Genomic DNA, 23,230 nt, shown 5'->3' with positions numbered 1-23,230 from the left:
ATGTAGCACATGCTGCACAACATGGTCACCACCAGATACAGGTTCGAACAGTAGACAGTGACGTCGTGGTCCTAGCAGTGATGGTAGTCCAGAAACTACCAGCTGGAGACGAACTCTGGGTAGCCTTTGGGACAGGCAAGAACTACCGCTACATTGCAGCCCATGAAATAGCTTCCTCCCTTGGTCCAGAGAAGGCATGTGCTCTTCCAATGTTTCATGCCATCACAGGGTGTGATACTGTGTCAGCCTTCGTCGGACATGGGAAGAAATCTGCCTGGGCAACATGGAACACGCTGCCAGAACTCACTGATGCCCTGCTGAGTCTGGCAAATGCACCCACAAGCATCCAAGAGGATACAATGCATGTCATCGAGAGGTTTGTCATACTCCTGTATGACCGCACAAGCAAATGCAAGGACGTCAACAAGGCGAGAAAGCAGCTCTTTGCAAAGACGAACTCTGTTCAGAACATCCCGCCAACCTACGCTGCTCTGGAGCAGCATGTGAAGAGATCTGCCCTTCAGGGTGGTCATGTCTGGGGCCAGGCATTGGTACCAACGCCCGTGCTCCCTCCACCAACAGACTGGGGCTGGCATCGGAGTGATGATGGGCTCTACACACCACTCTGGACCACACTCCCTGAGGCATCCAAGGCCTGCTATGAGCTGGTGTCTTGCGGATGCAAGAAAGGCTGCAAAAACCGCTGCAAGTGCAAGAACGCTTCACTGCAATGCACTGGTCTATGTTTCTGTGAAGGCGAATGCCAGTAGATTGGGACAGAAAACTTGCTAACCAACATTATGATCTGTAGACATTCATAATTCTGGTGACCAGATTTGAAAAGTTCGGAATCATAATTAACATAGTGTGGCAAAATCTACGTTATTGTATTACATGTATGTACTGCAGGATTACACAAGTACTGTGCCTAGAGACTGGGCTTTTGGTCGACTATATAACTACAATCTGACCATACTGTAAACTTCCCGTACTCTGTGTATTATTTTGACTAGCAATTTTGCCAGCAATTTGAAATAAAAAAGCAACTTGAGCAATTAAAGTGTGTTCCTGAAATCAGGTACTGGTTATTAGAGGTATTATGTCATTGAGTATTGAAATCTTCATCAAATGTCCACTTTTTCCACAAAATGGCGGCCAGTTTGGGGGCCATTTTTGAGAAGATTCATCTAAATATCTGTTAAACATTTATTGATGTTAATTCTGATGTAAAAAAAGGGAATTTTGGCCCATCTAGCACCAAACTAACGACACATAATGAAGTCTATGTAATGACGCTAATGTTAAATGGCGGCCATTTTGAACAATGGCCGCCATATCTTCCTAAGGGCTAATCTTGAATGCCTCCATATCCAAAAATGTTTAGAATATATTAATCTACATGTGTGCCAATTTTGGTGCTTTTAGACCAATTTGAACAATTGGTCTGCTATGCCGCTGTACTATATGCAAAAAAAGATGAATAAAGGGAGATTAGAAATAGGCCCTCTAAGAATTGAAGGACGGCTAACGAATGAAAAAAAGGAAATATGCAACATATTAGCAGAAAAATATAAGAGTGAGTTCACGCCAAGAATTGTGAATGCGAATAATGAAACAGAAATGAGAGAAGAAAATGTTGAATATCTAACGGATATAAATATTTATGAAGCAGATATTGTCAAGGCTATGAACGAAATTAAAAATGGATGAGCAGCCGGACCAGATGGAGTTCCAGTGATTTTGTTAAAAAAAAAACTGCAAACACTATCGCGAAGCCGCTTGCAATACTGCTAAGACAAAGTGTAGATATGAGCGAGATATATGTTTGACATAAATTAGCTTATATAACCCCCATCTTCAAAAGTGGATCAAGACTAGAGGCAAGCAATTATAGACCTGTAAGTCTAACATCACATATTATGAAAGTGTATGAGAGGGTAATAAAAAAGAAAATAATGGATCATTTGGTTAAAAATAATATGTTTAATATAGGTCAACACGGTTTTGTGCCCGGAAAAAGTACACAAACCCAACTGATAGCACACTATGAAAACATATATAAAAATATGATAAGTGGAAAAGACACAGATGTGATCTATCTAGATTTTGCAAAAGCCTTTGACAAGGTAGACCACAATATATTAGAGAAAAAAATGAGAAAGCATAATATTGTGTGAAAGATAGGAAAATGGGTAAAAGAATTCCTGCAAAACAGAAAACAGATAGTGGTTGCAAATGACGAGAAATCGGATGAAGCTCAGGTAATATCTGGCGTGCCACAAGGTACGGTTTTAGCTGCACTGCTGTTTGTTATTATGATCTCAGGCATAGAAAGTGATGTTGAAAACTCTGTAGTGAGAAGTTTCGCCGATGACACAAGAATATGCAGAGAAATTACTTGTGATGAAGATAGGAACTCACTACAAAGAGATCTAAACAAAATATATGAATGGGCGGAGATAAATAGGATGGTATTTAACTCCGATAAATTCGAATCAATGAATTATGGAAACAGAGAAGGAATGGTATATGCATACAAGGGACCTAATAACGAGACAATCACAAAAAAGGAAGCAATTAAAGACCTTGGTGTAATGTTAAATAGGAATATGTTATACAACGACCAAATAGCAACACTGTTGGCTAAATGTAAAGCAAAAATGGGAATGTTATTCAGACACTTTAAAACAAGAAAAGCTGAACACATGATTATGCTTTACAAAACTTATGTACGTAGTACACTCGAGTACTGTAATGTGATATGGTACCCACACTACCAAAAGGATATTGCACAAATAGAGAGTGTACAAAGGTCCTATACTGCTAGAATAGAAGAAGTTAAGGACCTTGACTACTGGGAAAGACTGCAAATTTTAAAACTATACAGTCTAGAAAGGAGAAGAGAACGCTACATGATAATACAAGCATGGAAGCAAATAGAAGGAATTACTGAAAACATCATGGAGCTAAAAATATCAGAAAGAGCAAGCCGAGGTAGATTAATAGTGCCCAAAAATATACCAGGAAAACTAAGGAAGGCGCACAGGACATTAATCCACTACGCACCAGCATCGATAATGCAGCGACTATTTAATGTGCTGCCAGCTCATCTAAGAAACATATCAGGAGTGAGCGTAGATGTGTTTAAGAATAAGCTCGATAAATACCTAAGATGCATCCCAGACCATCCAAGACTGGAAGATGCAAAATACACCGGAAGATGCATTAGCAACTCTCTGGTGGATATGCGAGGTGCCTCACACTGAGGGACCTGGGGGAACCCAAACAAAAAATAAGGCAATAAGGTAAGGCTCTCTCTCTCTCTCTCTCTCTCTCTCTCTCTCTCTCTCTCTCTCTCTCTCTCTCTCTCTCTCTCTCTCTACATATATATATATATATATATATATATATATATATATATATATATATATATATATATATATATATATATATATATATATATAACTGAATGGTGATTAAATAGGTTGCAAAGCACAAAAAGGCGTAGGCCTACCCACTATTTTATTGCCATCCATTTGCTGTTGATTGCCATAACTTCCATTTATTTAATTTATTTTTGCTCTCCGAAACACCTCCCAATAAATTGTTGATTAGTAATGGCTGGAAACGAACAATTGAACGGTACCCCATCAGGAACTGATGAAAAATGGCGTAATCTTGGGTGAAGTCGCTCGAGCCGCCGCGATTATTTAAAACATGAAACATGGTCTGGCGGCAACTGCAGCGGCTTGAGGCTTCCCGCGCCTCCTATCTGGCCACCTATATGAGATACCTAAGGTTTCAATTTTCAGCTGGAACCTCTTGCCACTAACCTCGCCGCTAGCTGCGCTTAGTCTGGCCGGGCCCTTAGAGAGGGGCTGCCTCTCTTTAGGTTGGCGTACACTGGTCAGTGGGGGTAGTTAGCCCCTCCCACCGACGACTCCAATGCCTGGCGTCACACATTACCCGTAAATATGGGTGACTTACAACCGGGTCACTGGAGCCCGACTCTCAACAGACTTGGTCTGCACCCAATGGGGTCTGCCAGAGGGTGATGGCGTCTAAATTGGTACAGGTTCAGATTGATTTAGTTGGATCAACAGTTGGGCACCGAGGTCCAGTGGGAAAGTAGTTCCCACTGTTCATTAGAGCCCAGCTGCTAATCCCTAAGCCCCCCCCCCCCATCCTTATCAAGGCTTCAGTATCTGGGGAGACTGGGGGGAAAACAGATATAGAGGCACAGGCTTAAGCTAAATACACCTGTTAGAGCTGAGACCAAGAAAATATGGAATCATCCTCCCATATCTGTAATGATGGGCTTACGGCCAGAAGCCAAGAGTTCTACCTCAAGGATTGGATCACCCAGCATTCCGATGACCCAACCATTGAAAATAGTTCCGCCAAAAAGGTCCAAACCATCTTTGGGATGGCCGACTAGATCATCCAATTCTGTACTCTCACATATAGCTTAAGGGGCCCATACACGTTCAAAAAAAGCGTCAAAATTTTGCATCAAAATTTTGATATCAAAATTTTGATGCAAAAATTTGAGTGTGTGGGACGTTTTGATGTCAAAAAAAGATTTGAAGCAAAATTTTGATGGATCAAATCCGTTTGATTTTTTTTGACGAGTCGTCAAATTTTTGATGCGTGTGTGGGCTCCTGTCAAAATTTTGATCAAACTTTTTAGTTCGCAGGTGACTGACGAGAAGATAGGATCACCATGTCTGTGAAGAAGGAGACCGAAAAGAAATTTTTGATTGAAGTTTTCGACCCCTTGATTATTCTACCTCTTTTTTATTCGACTCCTTGCATATTCAACCCCTATTTATTTTACCCTTTTACTTATTCGATCGTTTACTTATTCAACCCTTTGATTATTCTACCTCTTTCTTATACCCGTTGAAATACTAACACTAGAGAGCTATTGGGTCCTTTGACTGTCCAGACAGTACTACATTGGATCCATCTCTCTGGTTACGGTAATTTTTTTTTAGCCACGAATGAAAAAATGCAGGATTTCTTTGTATTAGTGCACATACACACATATCTATGAAATATATGCATACAAACACACGCACACACACACATACATATATATATATATATATATATATATATATATATATATATATATATATATATATATATATATATATACATATACATATATATACATATACATATATATACATATATATATATATATATATATATATATATATATATATATATATATATATATATATATATGTAGGCTATGTATATATATATATATATATATATATATATATATATATATATATATATATATATATATATATACATACTGAAAAACTTGATATATTTCATTTTTCCTTGTTTCCTTTCCTCACTGGGCTATTTTCCCTGTTGGGACCCCTGGCCTTGTAGCATATCCTGCTTTTCCTACTAGGGTTGTAGCTTGGCAATTGATAGTAAATAGTAAATGACCGAAAACAATATATTTTTACCGAGAATTTCCGATTATTATTATGTTTTTTTTTTTTTTTAAGTGTAAACTACTGTATTTGTAATTACAGGTTTCATTGTCAACGAAGAACTCTTGTTGTTCTTAATGTTGTTATTCATATTGTTTTAGGATGGCTGCTACTACTACTACTACTACTACTACTACTACTATTATTATTATGATTATTATCATATCGTGGTAGATAATTTAATTGGTTAACGCATTATTTCACACATTTCACGTTCAAGTGAATCGATTTATATTTATATACCGGTAGGCCTATATATACATACATACATACATACATACACACACACACACACACACACACACACACACATATATATATATATATATATATATATATATATATATATATATATATATATATATATATATATATATATATATATAGACCTGCATTTTATTACAGGGATTTGGAATGGTCTGTAATGTGTATACTTATGTCCTTAGTCGCGTGTATAGCGCTTAGTCATTGGGGTTGTCGGCGAATGTTGAGGGATAAGACCTTCAAAAGTTCAAACTACCAGTGAATGTATTTATGTTGATCAGGCTGACACAAGTCTCTTTTTATAGTTTATATATGAAAGATCTATTTTGATGTCCATTTCCGACGTTTACCATGAGGTTTATCAGAGGCCACTGATGCATCCATGTCGAAGATTTTGACGATACTGAATTTTGATGGGAAAAACGCCTGTACGTGTGTGGGGCCTGTGGGCAATTATGCATCAAAATTTTGATGCAAAATTTTGACGCTTTTTTTTTTTAACGTGTATGGGCCCCTTTAGAATGCAAATATCTCCCAACCGTAATTCCTTCTCCCATTCTAGGCAGGCAATAATAACGAATGTAGAAATATCCACGCCATTTAAATAAAAAAATAAATGACCAAATAAAATAGAAAACACACACACACATACACACACACCCACACACACACACACACACATATATATATATATATATATATATATATATATATATATATATATATATATATATATATATATATATATATATATATATATATATATATATATATATATATATAAATTTAAGAAAAATAATACTCATAGAGTTAGGACACAAGATGAAAAAAAGTTTATAAACTAAGGAGAAGTCCGAAGTATTATTGAAAAGAAGAAATAGGTGACAGAGAAATTTAGATTCGAACTGGGAGAGTAATTTCCCCAAGGTCAAGAACTCAATTCTTCAACAATATGAAGAAACCACGTGACTACGTCGAGGCATTCCTTCGTAAAGAGAGAGGGGTTTAAGAGATGACTTAAACTAAATCTGATATAATTTATCAAAATTGTTATTCTATAACAACTAGTATGGAAATCAAATGTAAAAAAAAAAAAAACTCTTATGTTGTATTGCTTACTAGCTATTTGCATTGGCACGGGATGTATTATAAATACTGTGAAGAATTTTCTTCACTCTTCTTTTAATCGTATTTTTAGCTCTCTTCTACTAATACTATAGCTACCCCTTAAAATTCTCTCCTACATCTAGTTTTCTTTAACGAAATATAGGGAAGACTAATCTAAACTTGTTGACAGTGGCGCACGCCAAGCTCGTGACGTCACAGCGTAGATACGCACAACAGATGGCCTTAGTGGTAACCCCGGCGTATGTTGGTTCTTTCCTTAACTACATGGGTCGAGATTAAATTCATAAACTGCCTTTTTGATACAAATTCCAATAATGCTAAATTAATGCATCTTATATTTCTCAATACCAATTAAGGTTTGTTAATTTTAAGATGTATGCCCATCGTACCAGTCCATTGCTAATTAATCATTTTAAATATTAATTTTTAGCAAGCCAGAATAGGTAGGATTGTTGTTTATATAACCTCCCTCAGAGCAGCAAGATTTATCTGAGTAGTTAGTACAAAATCCTGCCTCCTCTGCACTCCTTTCAACAATATATTGCCCTGTCCTGAAGTCCCGATATGGCAACCCCAATGGATTACCATGCGCATCAAGCTCTTCACCTGTCTGGAAAGGTGAAGCCAGGTGATCTCTTCGACCGTAGTGTCGAGCGCATTCTACGAGGAGCTGCCCTGGCCTGCTGACCTGCCTGGTCATTGAACCCGGCCACTTCTGGCTCACCCCACTCTCTCTCCCAAAACTCGACTCACAAAAGGTTGCTGCCGGTCGGAGAGATTGAGAAGAAGAGGACCCTGATGTACCTAGTTACAGCTACAGTGAGAATTCTTGGGGTGAGCCAGGCAAGAAATTAGTGCGACAACCAGGTCAACAGCTATCACGGGCATAGGACTAAACTTCAAAGGAGTGCAGGTACTACATCAATGGCCATTTAGTTTTCCCCCATTTTTTATTAGCTTAGACTAATTTTAATTTGATAGGGTACCTGGCTAATTACAATATTCGGACTGTGTGCGGTGGGATTGTGTGTTAATATTTTTCCATTATTATTTCTTGCTTGGAGACTAGCATAGTCTCTGGGTCACGTGGGCCACGTGCCAGACCCCATTTTGATTTTGATTGTTGCAGACCACGTGTCTAACTAACTAATTTTCATCATTTTGAATTGCATTTTTATGATTCCATTTTGTCTTTGTTAAGATGTCCGTTTTGTTTCAATGTAAATTTGTGAATAAATCAATATTAGGTTAATCAAACCTCCTTAGTATTTTTGCTCCCTCATTTATTTTAATGTGTGAAATGAATAGTTGATTCCGGGACAAAATACCCAATATTTAAAGAGTAAGTCTATAGGTGGTAACAGCGAGGTACTTTGCATTAATATATTTGCTTCGAAGGTAAAGATCCTTATCTTTAAACTTTTAAACTACTTTACATCACTGCTCCCATTTTGGATTTTGTCTACCTTACATTAACGTAAAATAACTGTCCAGCATTTCATTGGGGTAGCTGGGACGGAGCCGGAACAGAGCCTGAGAATGAGATGACTATAGACCTGACAAAGCTAGAGTAGGCCATAAATTATTGTTAATCCTACGTGTGGAGTGCTTCGGCCTCTGGACAGTAAATTCCCCCTTTTGTATTTGAGTGATGGTTAGTGAATTGTGACAGTAAAGTATTAGCAGGGTGTTTGTGCCCCGAGAGTAAGTGCTCCTATCCTCCCCTGTTGAACTTTGTGTAACTGTTATAAGGAGACTTTCCCGGACTAAGTTCCCACTCAGAACGTAACCATTAAAAAATTCTCCACACGAGTGGTCCTTCGAACCGGATCTTTTACCTTTGACTTATGAAGCATTAACGTAATTAATCAGCTTGATTAAGCACATAGTAACTCGCTATATCACTTACCCACACGCACACAGCCAGTTTGTCGAATGTGTAATGCCCAGACTTTAATTGGGAAGAGAAATTTGTAATCATCATGATGTTTTTGTATCGACCACGTGTTTAAGGAAAGAACTACGTAACCAGGTTAATTTGTTGCTTGAATGTTCTCTACAGAAAGACTAGAATTTGTCGTAGGAACTTCACTTTGTCTCGGATCCGTTCACCCACGTGTGGCGGAATCCACTTATACCAGAAAGTTCTAAGCTACTTGAACTAAGGTTTTTGTTGTTCAGACGCCCGTGATTACTGCTCAGCTAGAGCACCGGTGTACTCGTCCTGTCAACTAATTTTGCTAGCTAAGCATCTAATTTGTAACATTTTGTACCTTGGTCTACCTTCCTTTGTGTCGTTTACCTTCCCTAACCAACCTTAACCTTTTTAACTAACATCACCGTATACCTAGCACGTGTCCTTGTCCTACAGAGCGAATTGGCGCAACATAATTTTAAGTGTTCTTACAAGTAACGTAGAAACTTAATTTCACCAAGTCCGTTTCATTCCACGTGTTTGTTCCGAGATGGCGGATCTTGTCTACAGCCCAAACTAAGGGTGCGTAATTGTTTGCTACCGTAAGTAAATTACTGCGTGTAGTTAATTTAATTTCCTTTAGCGAGGAAATATTGTTTTTGTCCTTTAGCGAGGATATTTTTGTGTTACCTCCACGTGAGGGAAATTTTATATTTGTTTAGCCTCCACGAGAGTGCTCTTTAAAGTCGCTGCCTTGTGCGCCAATCTACATTTTGAATAGTTCAGTGGCTGCCTTAGTGCGCCCGTAATTGTGAAATCGTCACAACAGTGTCAGCCTCGACCTGTTATTTTAACTTTTAACTTTAATCTTTGCATTCATAAGCCCATGTGCTTTCTAATATGCTCTTCTTTAAAGTAAATTAATTAGTCATTATCGCCACGTGCGTAAATAATTCATTTTAGCAAAGTCTTTCACGTCACGTGACCTGGGCATCGTCTGTTTTGTTGGACCCGATCACTTTGTACTTTAAAGTAATTTCATGATTTATATGTTTTTTGTCCATTTAACCATTTTTTCTCATCATTAGTAAATTTAAATGTTTAATTATCAACCTTGTAAATTTGTAAAGTTTCATTTTTACATTCCTTTAAAATTCAGATTTATCCCTTGTTTTGTTTTACGAATCCGTTCATCAAACGTGGTCATTCCAAGATGGCGGACTTCATGTTTAACGTAAACAACCCTTCACCGCCTAAGGCGGAAACGCTTAGCCCCGAGGAGATTAACGCTAGGCTTAAGGAACAGGAGTTGACGTTCACCTTTGTGTGTGAGGACGCAGACCTAGCACTTCATGCTCTTGCTTCTGTAGATTTTCCCAGCATGGGTCCAGAAGCCGTAAACCATTTTAAAACCCTTGTTGGTAAAGTAAGAGATGAACTTTTTAATTACAAGAATTTTTGGAGACGTCATTACGGCCATCCTATTGTCAAATTAAATTATCCAGTGCTTGCTGCCTGTTCGAGTAAAGTTGAAATTGCATTCAACAGCCTCATGGCTCATCCCAATTTAATAATTAATCCTAATCAGTCTTGTTCTTCAACGAAGACGACACCTTCAGTGACACGTCCCGTTGTAAATGTCATTAACGATCCCCTAGTTGATCCTTTTAATGTCTTGGCAGTCAAGCACAATGTTCATAATTTTGTATCAACTCCCCAATCTTCACATTTCAATACTATGTTGCCAACACGGCATACGATTAGTAATTTTGAGTCAGCCCCACCTGCTTTATCCTCATCTCCAAACCTTAAGCTGCCAGCGTTTGATCACCCTCAACCCCCTTTGTCTTTGCCGCCGGTGACAGTCCGTCCCGGAGGAAATACCAATCACAGTCTTGTCAGGGACCCCCCAAGTGGTAGCGCAAATACCACACAACTTAACCGTGTGCGTGATGGCCAGCAGAGGCCTGTACCGGTAAATTCAATAACTAAAACTGTAGTATCCCATGGACCAGTGCTCACGTTGCCTGACTGTCCAGTTCTTAAGCCCGTAACTTTCGCTCTAACCCGTGTTGACGCTAAAACATCCCCGTTAAAATCTGAAACCCGCTCTCAAAACGAGCCGCGTGATCGCAAGGTTAAGACCTTAGCAGTCAGAAATGAACCTTGTGCACTGACGGCGGATTTAGCGAAGGTCACACATGTAGACCTAGCACCGGAGCTAAGAGCCTGTTTACAAATAACTTTGCTTAAGGATAACGGTACATTGAACGTTATTCATTATTTTTATTCAGTCATATATGACGTCACTTTAAGCATTTATTATTTTTGTCAAGTCATTCAGCAGCATTTTTTCAGTCAATCCCATGCTTTAACTTCAAAGCGTGAATTTAATTTTTGCCTTGACAACTTGTCATGTTGCTATAATCCCCCTGACATCCTTCAGCTCGTGCTGAATATAAGTTTTGTTTTTAATATTCCCATCTTAAACGTTTCTGTTAAAGACGAGATCCAAGACTCTCACTGTCAGAAATACGATGTCCCCATGGACCTAGTTTGTCCCAGTTTGTCATTCAGGCTAGTGTCAAATAACTTTTCACCTTTTAACACCGAGAAGGAGGTAACTTTTCTCCTTTTGTCAGGCGACAAATTCAAAGCTTTCATCACGCCAGTCATTTTATATATAAAATCATTTAATGTAAAACGTTGGGTGTCAGACCGGGATTGGGATTCACCCCCATAATTTTTAATTTGTCATTTGGCCTGACTTGTTGCTGAACTCGACTGACATTGGATTACGTTTTCTTTGCTCTATCCGTACCCCTAGGGTGGGAAGAATTGAGTACTTTTAATCGTTCTATTATTATTGCATCGTACGTTTAAAGTTAAAACTGATCATATGCTTAACTTAGCGCTTCCGTGAAGCATTGCCTGCGTGGTTCAATTTTCCCCAAATTCGCGTGAAAGCATAACTTTTGATTCAATTGATTTCAATTAACGTTGACAGCGTTTTGTTAACTTTAAACGGACGTTGATGGGAAGAACAACTTCACTCTTCATTCAGCCAGTATCCTTATCTCACTCATACTAACAAGTAGTTGAATCACATTTGCCGGAACTAACCCCTCTCCCTTTTTCTCCCCTTTATCCCCAGGGCGTGAAGAATTTTCTTCACTCTTCTTCTTTTAATCGTATTTTTAGCTCTCTTCTACTAATACTATAGCTACCCCTTAAAATTCTCTCCTACATCTAGTTTTCTTTAACGAAATATAGGGAAGACTAATCTAAACTTGTTGACAGTGGCGCACGCCAAGCTCGTGACGTCACAGCGTAGATACGCACAACAGATGGCCTTAGTGGTAACCCCGGCGTATGTTGGTTCTTTCCTTAACTACATGGGTCGAGATTAAATTCATAAACTGCCTTTTTGATACAAATTCCAATAATGCTAAATTAATGCATCTTATATTTCTCAATACCAATTAAGGTTTGTTAATTTTAAGATGTATGCCCATCGTACCAGTCCATTGCTAATTAATCATTTTAAATATTAATTTTTAGCAAGCCAGAATAGGTAGGATTGTTGTTTATATAACCTCCCTCAGAGCAGCAAGATTTATCTGAGTAGTTAGTACAAAATCCTGCCTCCTCTGCACTCCTTTCAACAATATATTGCCCTGTCCTGAAGTCCCGATATGGCAACCCCAATGGATTACCATGCGCATCAAGCTCTTCACCTGTCTGGAAAGGTGAAGCCAGGTGATCTCTTCGACCGTAGTGTCGAGCGCATTCTACGAGGAGCTGCCCTGGCCTGCTGACCTGCCTGGTCATTGAACCCGGCCACTTCTGGCTCACCCCACTCTCTCTCCCAAAACTCGACTCACAAAAGGTTGCTGCCGGTCGGAGAGATTGAGAAGAAGAGGACCCTGATGTACCTAGTTACAGCTACAGTGAGAATTCTTGGGGTGAGCCAGGCAAGAAATTAGTGCGACAACCAGGTCAACAGCTATCACGGGCATAGGACTAAACTTCAAAGGAGTGCAGGTACTACATCAATGGCCATTTAGTTTTCCCCCATTTTTTATTAGCTTAGACTAATTTTAATTTGATAGGGTACCTGGCTAATTACAATATTCGGACTGTGTGCGGTGGGATTGTGTGTTAATATTTTTCCATTATTATTTCTTGCTTGGAGACTAGCATAGTCTCTGGGTCACGTGGGCCACGTGCCAGACCCCATTTTGATTTTGATTGTTGCAGACCACGTGTCTAACTAACTAATTTTCATCATTTTGAATTGCATTTTTATGATTCCATTTTGTCTTTGTTAAGATGTCCGTTTTGTTTCAATGTAAATTTGTGAATAAATCAATATTAGGTTAATCAAACCTCCTTAGTATTTTTGCTCCCTCATTTATTTTAATGTGTGAAATGAATAGTTGATTCCGGGACAAAATACCCAATATTTAAAGAGTAAGTCTATAGGTGGTAACAGCGAGGTACTTTGCATTAATATATTTGCTTCGAAGGTAAAGATCCTTATCTTTAAACTTTTAAACTACTTTACATCACTGCTCCCATTTTGGATTTTGTCTACCTTACATTAACGTAAAATAACTGTCCAGCATTTCATTGGGGTAGCTGGGACGGAGCCGGAACAGAGCCTGAGAATGAGATGACTATAGACCTGACAAAGCTAGAGTAGGCCATAAATTATTGTTAATCCTACGTGTGGAGTGCTTCGGCCTCTGGACAGTAAATTCCCCCTTTTGTATTTGAGTGATGGTTAGTGAATTGTGACAGTAAAGTATTAGCAGGGTGTTTGTGCCCCGAGAGTAAGTGCTCCTATCCTCCCCTGTTGAACTTTGTGTAACTGTTATAAGGAGACTTTCCCGGACTAAGTTCCCACTCAGAACGTAACCATTAAAAAATTCTCCACAAATACAATACTTTTTTCAAAAGGAAATTCAATTTACATTTTTTTTTTTAATTTAGATACCCCAACCAAATTTTGTATATTTATTAAAGAAGTAATTGAAATGTACATTTTAATCTAGTTTGAATATGTTTTTGTAACAAAATGTTAAGGAATTTTGTATATTAAGTATATAAAGAAAACGGGCATATAACGGCCATTATTCGAATATTATGATATTTTCATAAAAGAGGTAAATAAGTTATGATTACAGTACGTATAGAGATGTTTTACTCGGGGTTTGGTCTATAAACTTTGCATTGTTCTTATTGTAGACAACTACTCTTGTGATGGTATATACAAAACATGGCAAGTTTTACCCGGTGTAATCAGGATTTCATAAAATTGTAAATCTGGGTTTATAATGTGTTCTTTTGATAATGCAATTTTGCTAAATGTGATTCGAAAAATATGAGGAATCAGGGCAATATAAAATCTAATTAGAATGTAACGCTTGCCGTGGATGGCCAGCATGTGCAATTTTGATGGAGTGTGTTTAAGTATAAACTAAGAAAACAATGTCTTTGTGTGTGTAACGTGAGAGGGGATGTCGAGGAGTGGGAAGGGTTGTTCTTATACTTAATAAGAAATGACAGTTCTTAAAATGAAATTGCAACCGCCTATAGATCACAAACATTTATTATTCAGTAAAATATCAAAGTGATAGCACACCAGAACAATGCAAATGAACGCTTTTAAATTTAGTTTAATTTAAGAACAGCAACTTACAGTAAACAAGCAAAACAACTAATCATATTATTATTATTATTATTGTTATTATTATTATTAGCTAAGCTACAGCCCTAGTTGAAAAAACCCCCAGAAAATAGCTAAATGAAAGAAAAGTTAAAAAGCAAGAAAAATGGAATTGAAAGAGTTCAGAGGGAAATTCCTCATGCGTGACAATACAAAAAAAACCATGATATGATCTCTGTTTTTTTTTTTTCTCATTCAAAATGGGTTCATATGGCCGGGTATAAAGTCCGTTATCCCTATACAACATCTGGTTTACGCATTGCTTTACGGAATATTCTCTCTAGACTATTGGCCACGTCTCAGTATTGTCTTGTCATAAAAGGGGGTGCGGTTTGCATATATAGTTATAAATAAATTACCTAAAATTTCTATAGAATAGTATTATCATTGATATATTAGAATAATAAAAATATTATAAATAATATGATGAAATTATTTATCAAAATTTGGCCTAATTAAGTAAATTTTGCCATTTTATCTCTGGAATATTCCTTCTTTTGTAGAGAGCAGGACTGTTTGGAGTCAGTAGAGACCGCCTACTTCAATGTTTACATTAACGTTTCGGGGAGCGGCACTATTAGGCTTATTGGCACTGCGGGTTGTGGACTTCTAAGCTGTCAACTGTGTCGTGGCACTGGCATTCTTTCAATTCAATAGAACGTAAAGATTAGTGAATTTATTTTACCATCGGGCCAAATATTACGCTGTACTATCATTTCCAACTAAAAGTAAAGTTCTTTATTAAATAATTTAGCAATGGGAGGCTTCAGAACTTTGTCACTTGTGCTGATTGTGGGCGTATCAATAATCCTACCATCAGTGGTTGGAACCGCCGATGACCCATTTATGTCATATGATTTTCTGTACAACGAAGCGGTAGAAAAATACTTAGCAGAGGACTGGGAGGGGTGTATTAAATATATCGAGATGGCGTTGGATGACTGGCACTGGTGGCAAGGCAGCATCATAGGGTGAGTTGCAATGTACGAGTTTGTGTTATATGTTAACTGGTAAGCTGTCCTGGGATACTACCATATTCGATAGGAAAATACACTAGTTTAGACCAGGCTGGATTTAGCACATTACGATATTTTTCTACTTGTATAAGTTTCAAACTAATGTAATCTTCATATGATACAGCACTGTACTCTTAATTTTTAAAGTAATGGGTTTTATTATAGTTATGGACGGGAAAACTTTCCTACGAAATTACATTTTTTCCCACAGAAAAAAGCCTGTTTTTGAAAATGACTCCTTATTTTCTCTGCAAATAAATATTGAGTGAAATATTTACATATCTATATCTGCCGATAATGGTGGACCCCCAGTTGGAACCCGGGGGTTTGGGTGAGGAAAACATACTGGGAAACGGTATATAATGGTAAAAGAAAACCTTTTCTTCTCTTTAAATTATTTTCTTGGATGTGTAATAAATCAATGGAAAACTGTACACCAAATTATCTATATCCTACACTATTGGTACATGTTTCATTTGTTTGTTGACATTCTTAGAAGCGGTTGTATTCGCTCCCGTCCGTTCGTATGTACATACGTGGTAACCAGTTTTAGAACTTTGCGCATAAACTCCGCCCCCTTTATTTTGAGTAACAGGATTACTCATTTTCTTATAAGCCCTCCTCATTTTTACCCGTGACATTCAAGTATTTGACCCTTCTAATACCGTATGTATGTATTCGTTGTTGAAATACGGGAACGAGTGTCATTTTTGAAGGGAGCGTAATTTTTTCTATAAGAAAAAGTAGTTTTTTCCCTAGGTTACATTGCCCTGTATTACAGTAAAATAAAACCATTTGTTTTTATTCACGACTTTCAAGTATACTACGGGATGACACTCCTAATACTGTTTGTATGTATTCGTTGATGCTTTAGCCACGTGCATATTTCTCATTTTCTCAAGTTGAAAGTCGTTCCCTCCGTTATTACAACATTTTAATGTATTCCCGTAAAATAATATTGATTCTTTCCTTCACTTTATCTTACTAACTGTTCGTTATTTCTGTTTTTTCTTTTTTTATTGCGGTACTACATTCAGTTTTCACATATAAAATACTTGCTTTGAACGAGTTCACCCTTCAATTTTACTTTACAGATGGCGTACTGTTACACCGATGTTTCCGTTAACCAATCACGTAACTGTACGTATGGAAACTTATATAGGGGGGTTATATTTCCCCCTTCCTTTGTTATCACTTTAAGTACTTTGCTTCAGTCCTTTCCAAATCTTTTTTGTTTATTCTTGGTTATCTTACAAGGAAGAAAAGCATCTTCGATAACCCAATCATAAATTAAGTCATTAATTTGTCTTTATTGAATTTTAGGGTCTGTGATTTTCATGTTTACAAAAATCTGTCGAATAATTACCAAGAAATAAGAACCAATTTAGGGGGGTGTGCAGCTCAGCATGTACCGCTTGCCGGTACATAGAAGCTTGATGTTTTTCTTTTTTCACAAATGAATGGCGAAAGGAAGAACCATTAGTTATTCTAAAAAAAATATACCGCGAATAATTATTCAAGAAATAATAATCAATCATTGATGTTAGTGTGCGCAGCTCAACATTACCGCTTGCCAGTACATACGGAGCTTGATGTTTTTATTTTTTTTCGTGAGTGAAGCGAGCGCACTGCTAAGGAAGAACCATTAGATTTAGGGTAAAACATTTAGAACAGAAAATATATGTTTTCCTGTAGTGAATACAGTAATGGGATTTCACCAAATTTGACTTCATTTCAATTATACTGTACCAGTTTTAGTGAGTGTGTAGTGGGGAATGAAGTTGTCGAACTGGTTGTTCTGTTTGTTTGCGGTTGAAATGAAGGTAAATTTCGGTTAAATCACTTTATTTACTACGGGAAAACATATTTCTGTCAAAATGTTTCCCGGCCATAAATATAATTTTAATGTAACTGGAATTTGCTCTAAGAACTAAACGAGTCCTGGCTATTGTGGCCATTTTCTCTGATGAATAATGAGGACTTGGACTGGGGAATACTGTAGTAACATGTTTTGACCGAATAAAATTTGAAAATTTTTAAACACAAGACTTACCAGGTGGTTATATAAATATAGCTTTAGTCCCTGACGTCCGGCAGAAATTCAAAACTCGTGGCAATCGCAGATTGAGTAGCCAGGTGTACCACCAACGCCCTCTCTCGCGAGGTACCAGGAACCATTCCATGATTCCTAAGATCTTCCCTGCCGCCATTGACGGCGACATCGTTGGATATTCACTCGTTATTTAACCTGGATTTTTGCAGTTATCTTTGGTGATGTACTACTAATTTGGTTATTGGCTTTCGCTTGTTTGGATTTGCTTTCGGATTTTCTTGAACCTTGACTGATTTTATGTTCGTAGCTTAAAGGGGTAGGATTAGGAGTTTTTTCCACCAACTGTAAAACTATCGAACCCTCTCTTTAAAACATGATGGCGGAAGGTAAACACTCCGCCAACACTAAGACGTCACAATCATATGACGTAGACTACGTAGTTCTACGTAGTATGATTTGCATATTTTCTTTTTTCTATGCAGATAATGAAAAGTAAATTCTACTTCCAAACCAAAAGTATTAAGTTTTTATATTATAAAAGGAATATATTTTTTTAAGAAAATATTTGTCCTATTAGTATATTTTCTTTAGATGATCATCTATCTATTTTCAGAGATTAAATAAAACTAGTGTACAGTTAAAGTTACGCTAAGTAGTTCTCATGACAATCGATACAGTCTCACAAATTACTTTGTATCGTTATTTATTTTGGTTTTCGATATTGGGATTTCTAATATTAATCAAATAACCTATTGCAGTCTCATTCAAGCCCTTGGCAGAAGAGTAATATCTCTCGCAGAAGGCAGGTCTATTTATGGTTTTATGTGAAAGAGTATAAAAAGTGCAATTTTCAGTGCTAATTGGTGCAGTGTTTTTATTCAGTCTGCTCGACCCTGTCGTTATCCTAGCCTTAGACCTCTTCCAAGCTCCCCAACCCCTGGGAGAAGGAATGTCGATCGGCGAAAGGAAACGAGAGGCGTTAGCGCCCGAGCAGACGTCCCCTCGAGCGTTCCTGTTGACGCTTCCCAGAACGCTCGCCCTCGCCGTGGGAAAGACGAGGTAAAAGTGTTATCTTCACCGTCGGTTGACTCAGCTCACAGACAGGGATGGCGTCTTGCGTTTTTTCCTTCCTTCTAGACAAGAAAAAGAGTTGCTCGTCATGACGCCGAGCGTTTAGATGCTTAACACCATAACGCTAGCGTCAAGAAGGATGTCGAGTGTTAAGGAATGGGCTACATCACGCCAAGCGTCGAGTAGCTGGAAGTCATGACACATAATGCAGAGCGTCAGAGCATTGGACAGCAAGCTACTATCGATGCTGTAAGAGGTTGACACGTTGTTTGAACCTGAGTGCAACTTCTTTGTCTCTCTTGTTGGATGAGCGAATGTCATAGTTCCGAGCGTCTGAATCGCGAGCGTTATTGTGCCGAGAGTCACGTGGCACCGAGCGTCAAGCAGTTGCATGGCGTCAAGCGCTCAACAGTTGGACTTAACGTTGAGTGTCAAGCAGTTAGACATGACGTCAAGTGTCAAACAGTTACGTGACGTCGAACGTCAAGCAGTTGGACGTGACGCCTAGTGTTTAGCATAGTTCCGAGCGTCTAAATCGCAAACGTCATTGTTCTGAGAGTCTTGTGGTGCCAAGCGTCAAGTAGTTGCATGGCGTCTAGCATCCAGCAGTTGGACTTGACGTCGAGTGTCAAGCAGTTAGACGTGACGCCGAATGTCTAGCAGTTGCATGGCGTCAAGCGTCCAGCATTTGGACTTGACGTCGGGTGCCAAGCTTGACGCCGAGCTTCAAGCAGTTAGACGTGACGCCAAACGTCAAGCAGTTAGACGTGACGTCGAGCATCAATACTCGGACGTCGTGCGTACACCGGTCGAGCCGAACGTCGAGATCGTGAACGTCTTAGTTCCAATCGTAATGACCGCGAGCCTCTAGCGTTGGAACATCACTACGTCAGGCACTATTACTGAAAAGATTCAGAGAAAAATATTAACTGGAAACAAATTATTTTCACACATCAAGGTCTGCCTGTACAGACTCTTGGTGTCTGATGGAGGGCGAGAAATAAACCCCTAAAAGTAAGTAATGATCTTGGACCCATTGAGGCCAGAATTCATTACCTTAAGGAGTTGACTCCTAGGAAACAAGACGTCTCTACCTCGGTTAGAGACTTGTAGGAGGAAGGGATCGACGATCTCCTTTCCCTTACTTTTCTTTTAGAGGAATTCTCATAGGAGAAGATCCTAAGATCCTAAGATCCTTCATCCTTTGGTTGACTTAAAGAAACTTATGAAAGTTTTTTACTGAAGAGTTTCCGAATTATTTTGTGCCTGCTGCTCCTCGTTCCCCGCCTTCAGAGTTTACGCTAGGGAAGTCGTCGAAGGAGTCTCTATTTACTAAGATGGTGCTGTCTCGATCATCCAAAAGAGCTTTGAGGATGATGGGAGACTGGATGCAATCCAAGAATAACCAGGGTAATACTGTTTTTCCCTTTTCCCTCGGCTAGATTGGTCTCCAGATCTAGTGTTTGGTACGAGACGGGAGAAGTTCTTAGCTTGGGAGTTCCTACCTCTGCCCAAGGAGACTTTTCGAGTCTAGTAGACGCTCCGCGTCGGATGGCCATGAGAAGGACCAAAACACTCTGGTTGACATCAGAGCTTGATCACCCTCTCACAGGCGTCTTCAGAGCTTTCGAAGTTACTGTATTCAATTTCCTTGACTGGACTCAGAGCCTTGGGGAAGAAGGTTTCTGCCTTGAAGGTTGTGGACTCTGATAGTTTCAGCCTCATTATGTCAAGCATAGATAAAACCTTAAAAGACAGTTCCATTGAGTTAGCAGCTCTTTTCTCAACGGGGGTCTTTAAAAAAAGAGCCAAATGTGTTCTTTTCTGTCTATTGGGGTTACACCCATTCAGAAGTCAGAATTGAGGTATGCACACCCTTTATTCTTCCTCTCTTCTTCCTCTAGGGTTGGTCAAAGAGGTCTCTTACACTTTAGCCCAAAAGGTCACACAGGATTTGGTGTCTAAAACACCAAGGAAGGTTCTACCTACTTTTTTTCCCTAAACCGCTCAGACAACAGTAGGAGCCAGACGCCCAGGCGGGGCTGGCGTCAAGCTTCCAGACCTCTGAAGAGGAAGATGGACTCAGTTAATCAGCGTCCTATCATGACACCGCAAGCTCCTGGATTGTAGTCTTTGGAGCAGTCCTTAGAGTTTTTCATTCTACCGAAGAAAGCTCTCCTGCCAAACGTCCTTTAAGGACATCGGCAACTGTTAAGAAACGTCCAACTCACCCAATTGCAGGACAGTTGTCTGAGCCTGACATGACTTCGGTTCATGCTCCTCCTCCACCGTCAGACTGGAATTATCATCCTCTGGACGCTCTACACGTTCTTTAAACGGCGTGGAAAGTGAGCTTGTGATAGATGTGACGTCTCCTGTACCACAACAAGTTGACCCTAATTTTGATATGCTGCAAGATATGCAACAGAAACTCTCTTCGCTCATGCAAGTTTATCAGCCTGCGGACAACAAGAGAGTAGCATGTCTGGACCCTGAGCGTCAGGAAGCTTCACTCCTGGATGCCAAGCGTCATAAGGCTACTAGTCGAGAACCTCTTGACGACGAACGTCTTTACAACTCCCTCGTTAAATGTCATGTTTTCAGCCACTTCAACCCAAAGGAGTTAAGCAGCCAGACGTGACGTCGAGCGTCCAGCAGAGCGAGGCGCCGAGCGTCCAGCAGAGCGAGGCGCCGAGCGTCCAGCTAACGTGACATCGCTAGTCCAGCAGGAAGTGACATCGAGCGTCCAGCTAAAACGTGACGTCTAGCGTCCAGCTAAAACGTGATGTCGAGCGTCCAGCTAAAACGTGACATCGAGCGTCCAGCAGGACGTGACGTCGAGCGTCCAGCAGGACGTGACGTCGAGCGTCCAGCAGGACGTGACGTCGAGCGTCCAGCAGGACGTGACGTCGAGCGTCCAGCAGGACGTGACGTCGAGCGTCCAGCAGGACGTGACGTCGAGCGTCCAGCAGGACGTGACGTCGAGCGTCCAGCAGGACGTGACGTCGAGCGTCCAGCAGGACGTGACGTCGAGCGTCCAGCAGGACGTGACGTCGAGCGTCCAGCAGGACGTGACGTCGAGCGTCCAGCAGGACGTGACGTCGAGCGTCCAGTAGGACGTGACGTCGAGCGGCAAGCAGCCAGACGTGACGTCGAGCGTCAAGCAGGACGCGACGTCGAGCACCAAGCAGAACGCTATGTCGAGCATCAAACAGCTCGTGATATGGAGGTGTCCACATTTCCACCGTTCAAAATTCATTACAAAGTGATGCAAAAGTTTGTGTCATACAAAGGGACCAGATTGACTCTAGTGGCCCACTTTTGGCCCTCAAGAGAGTGATTCACAGAGGTACTGGAATGGATGGTGGACACTTCAAGAAGCCTTTCATTAAGAGTAGATCTACTCAAACAACTCCACTTGGAAAGATACCATCGAAATCTCCAAGCTCTTCATCTAACTGTCTTCAGATTATCGAAAAACTCACAAGAGCTAGAGGTTTTTCGAAGAAGGGAGCTAGGGCTATTGCAAGAGCAAGGAGGACTTTTACCATCAAGGTTTACCAATCCAAGTGGGAAGTTTTTAGAGAGTGTTGCAGAGTCAACTCCTTTTCCTCGTCCAGTACCTCTATAACTCAGATTGTTGACTTCCTTTTATATCTTCGAAGGAAACGCAATTTTTTCATCCTCTACCATCAAGGGATACAAGAGTATGTTAGCAACCATATTCAGGCACAGAAACTTGGACCTTTCTAGTGTTAAAGACCTACAGGAACTTCTCAAATCATTTGAAACATCAAAGCAACGGCACCAGGATTTACCAGCTTGGAATCTGGATATAGTCCTGAAGTTCATTATGAGTGACAGGTTTGAACCCTTGCACTCAGCTTCATTTAAGGACCTCACGATGAAGACTCTATTTTTGGTCAGTCTGGCGACAGCTAAAAGAGTCAGTGATATTCATGCTCTTAGTTAAAACGTTGGTTTTTCAAGGTATCAAAGTTATCTGATCATTGCAGTTAGGCTTTCTCGCCAAGAACGAATGCCCTTCTCAACTTTAGCACAAGGCTTTCGAGATTCCGAACGTTTCGGATGTAGTTGGCGAGGAGTTGGCGAGGGTCCTGGGCTGAACGAAAGAGTTGCGAGGTAAGTTGGAAGCTCTTTGGTGCTCGGTCTAGAAGCCCTCGTTACAGATGTCAAAGAATGCACTTTCATTCTTCATCAGGCTCTTAATAAGAGAGGCTCATGCACATTACAGTGAGGCAGACCACAAGTTTTAAAAAGTCAAGACGCATGAAGTTAGAGCTGTAGCAACTTCGGTGGCCTTCAAGCAGAATAGATCGTTGCAGAGCATTATGGACACAACCTTTTGGAGGTGTAAATCTGTGTTCACTTCACATTATTTGAAACGTGTCCAAACTCTTTGTGAGGACTGCTTCACTCTGGGACCATTCGTAGCAGTGAGTGCAGTAGTGGGGGAAGGATCCACCACTACATTCCCATAATCCTAATACCCTGTTCTTCTCTTGGAACTTT

At 39.7% G+C, this 23,230-nt stretch overlaps 1 protein-coding gene across 2 annotated transcripts in view; it reads left to right on the top strand.

Moving 5' to 3' along the window:
* The first annotated feature begins 15,094 nt into the window (after nt 1-15,094).
* The window catches only part of LOC137632303 (prolyl 3-hydroxylase 1-like), a 254,231-nt gene continuing 246,095 nt past the window's right edge, over nt 15,095-23,230 (top strand). For both annotated transcript variants that reach the window (XM_068364219.1, XM_068364218.1), the window contains exon 1: nt 15,095-15,528. In XM_068364219.1, coding sequence (XP_068220320.1) covers nt 15,314-15,528 — 215 coding nt within the window. In that variant the 5' untranslated portion in view covers nt 15,095-15,313. The remainder of the gene's footprint in view (nt 15,529-23,230) is intronic.

Source organism: Palaemon carinicauda, chromosome 41, assembly GCF_036898095.1.
Source record: "Palaemon carinicauda isolate YSFRI2023 chromosome 41, ASM3689809v2, whole genome shotgun sequence".
NCBI lineage: Eukaryota > Metazoa > Arthropoda > Malacostraca > Decapoda > Palaemonidae > Palaemon > Palaemon carinicauda.
This window is presented reverse-complemented; position numbering and strand designations above follow the sequence as displayed.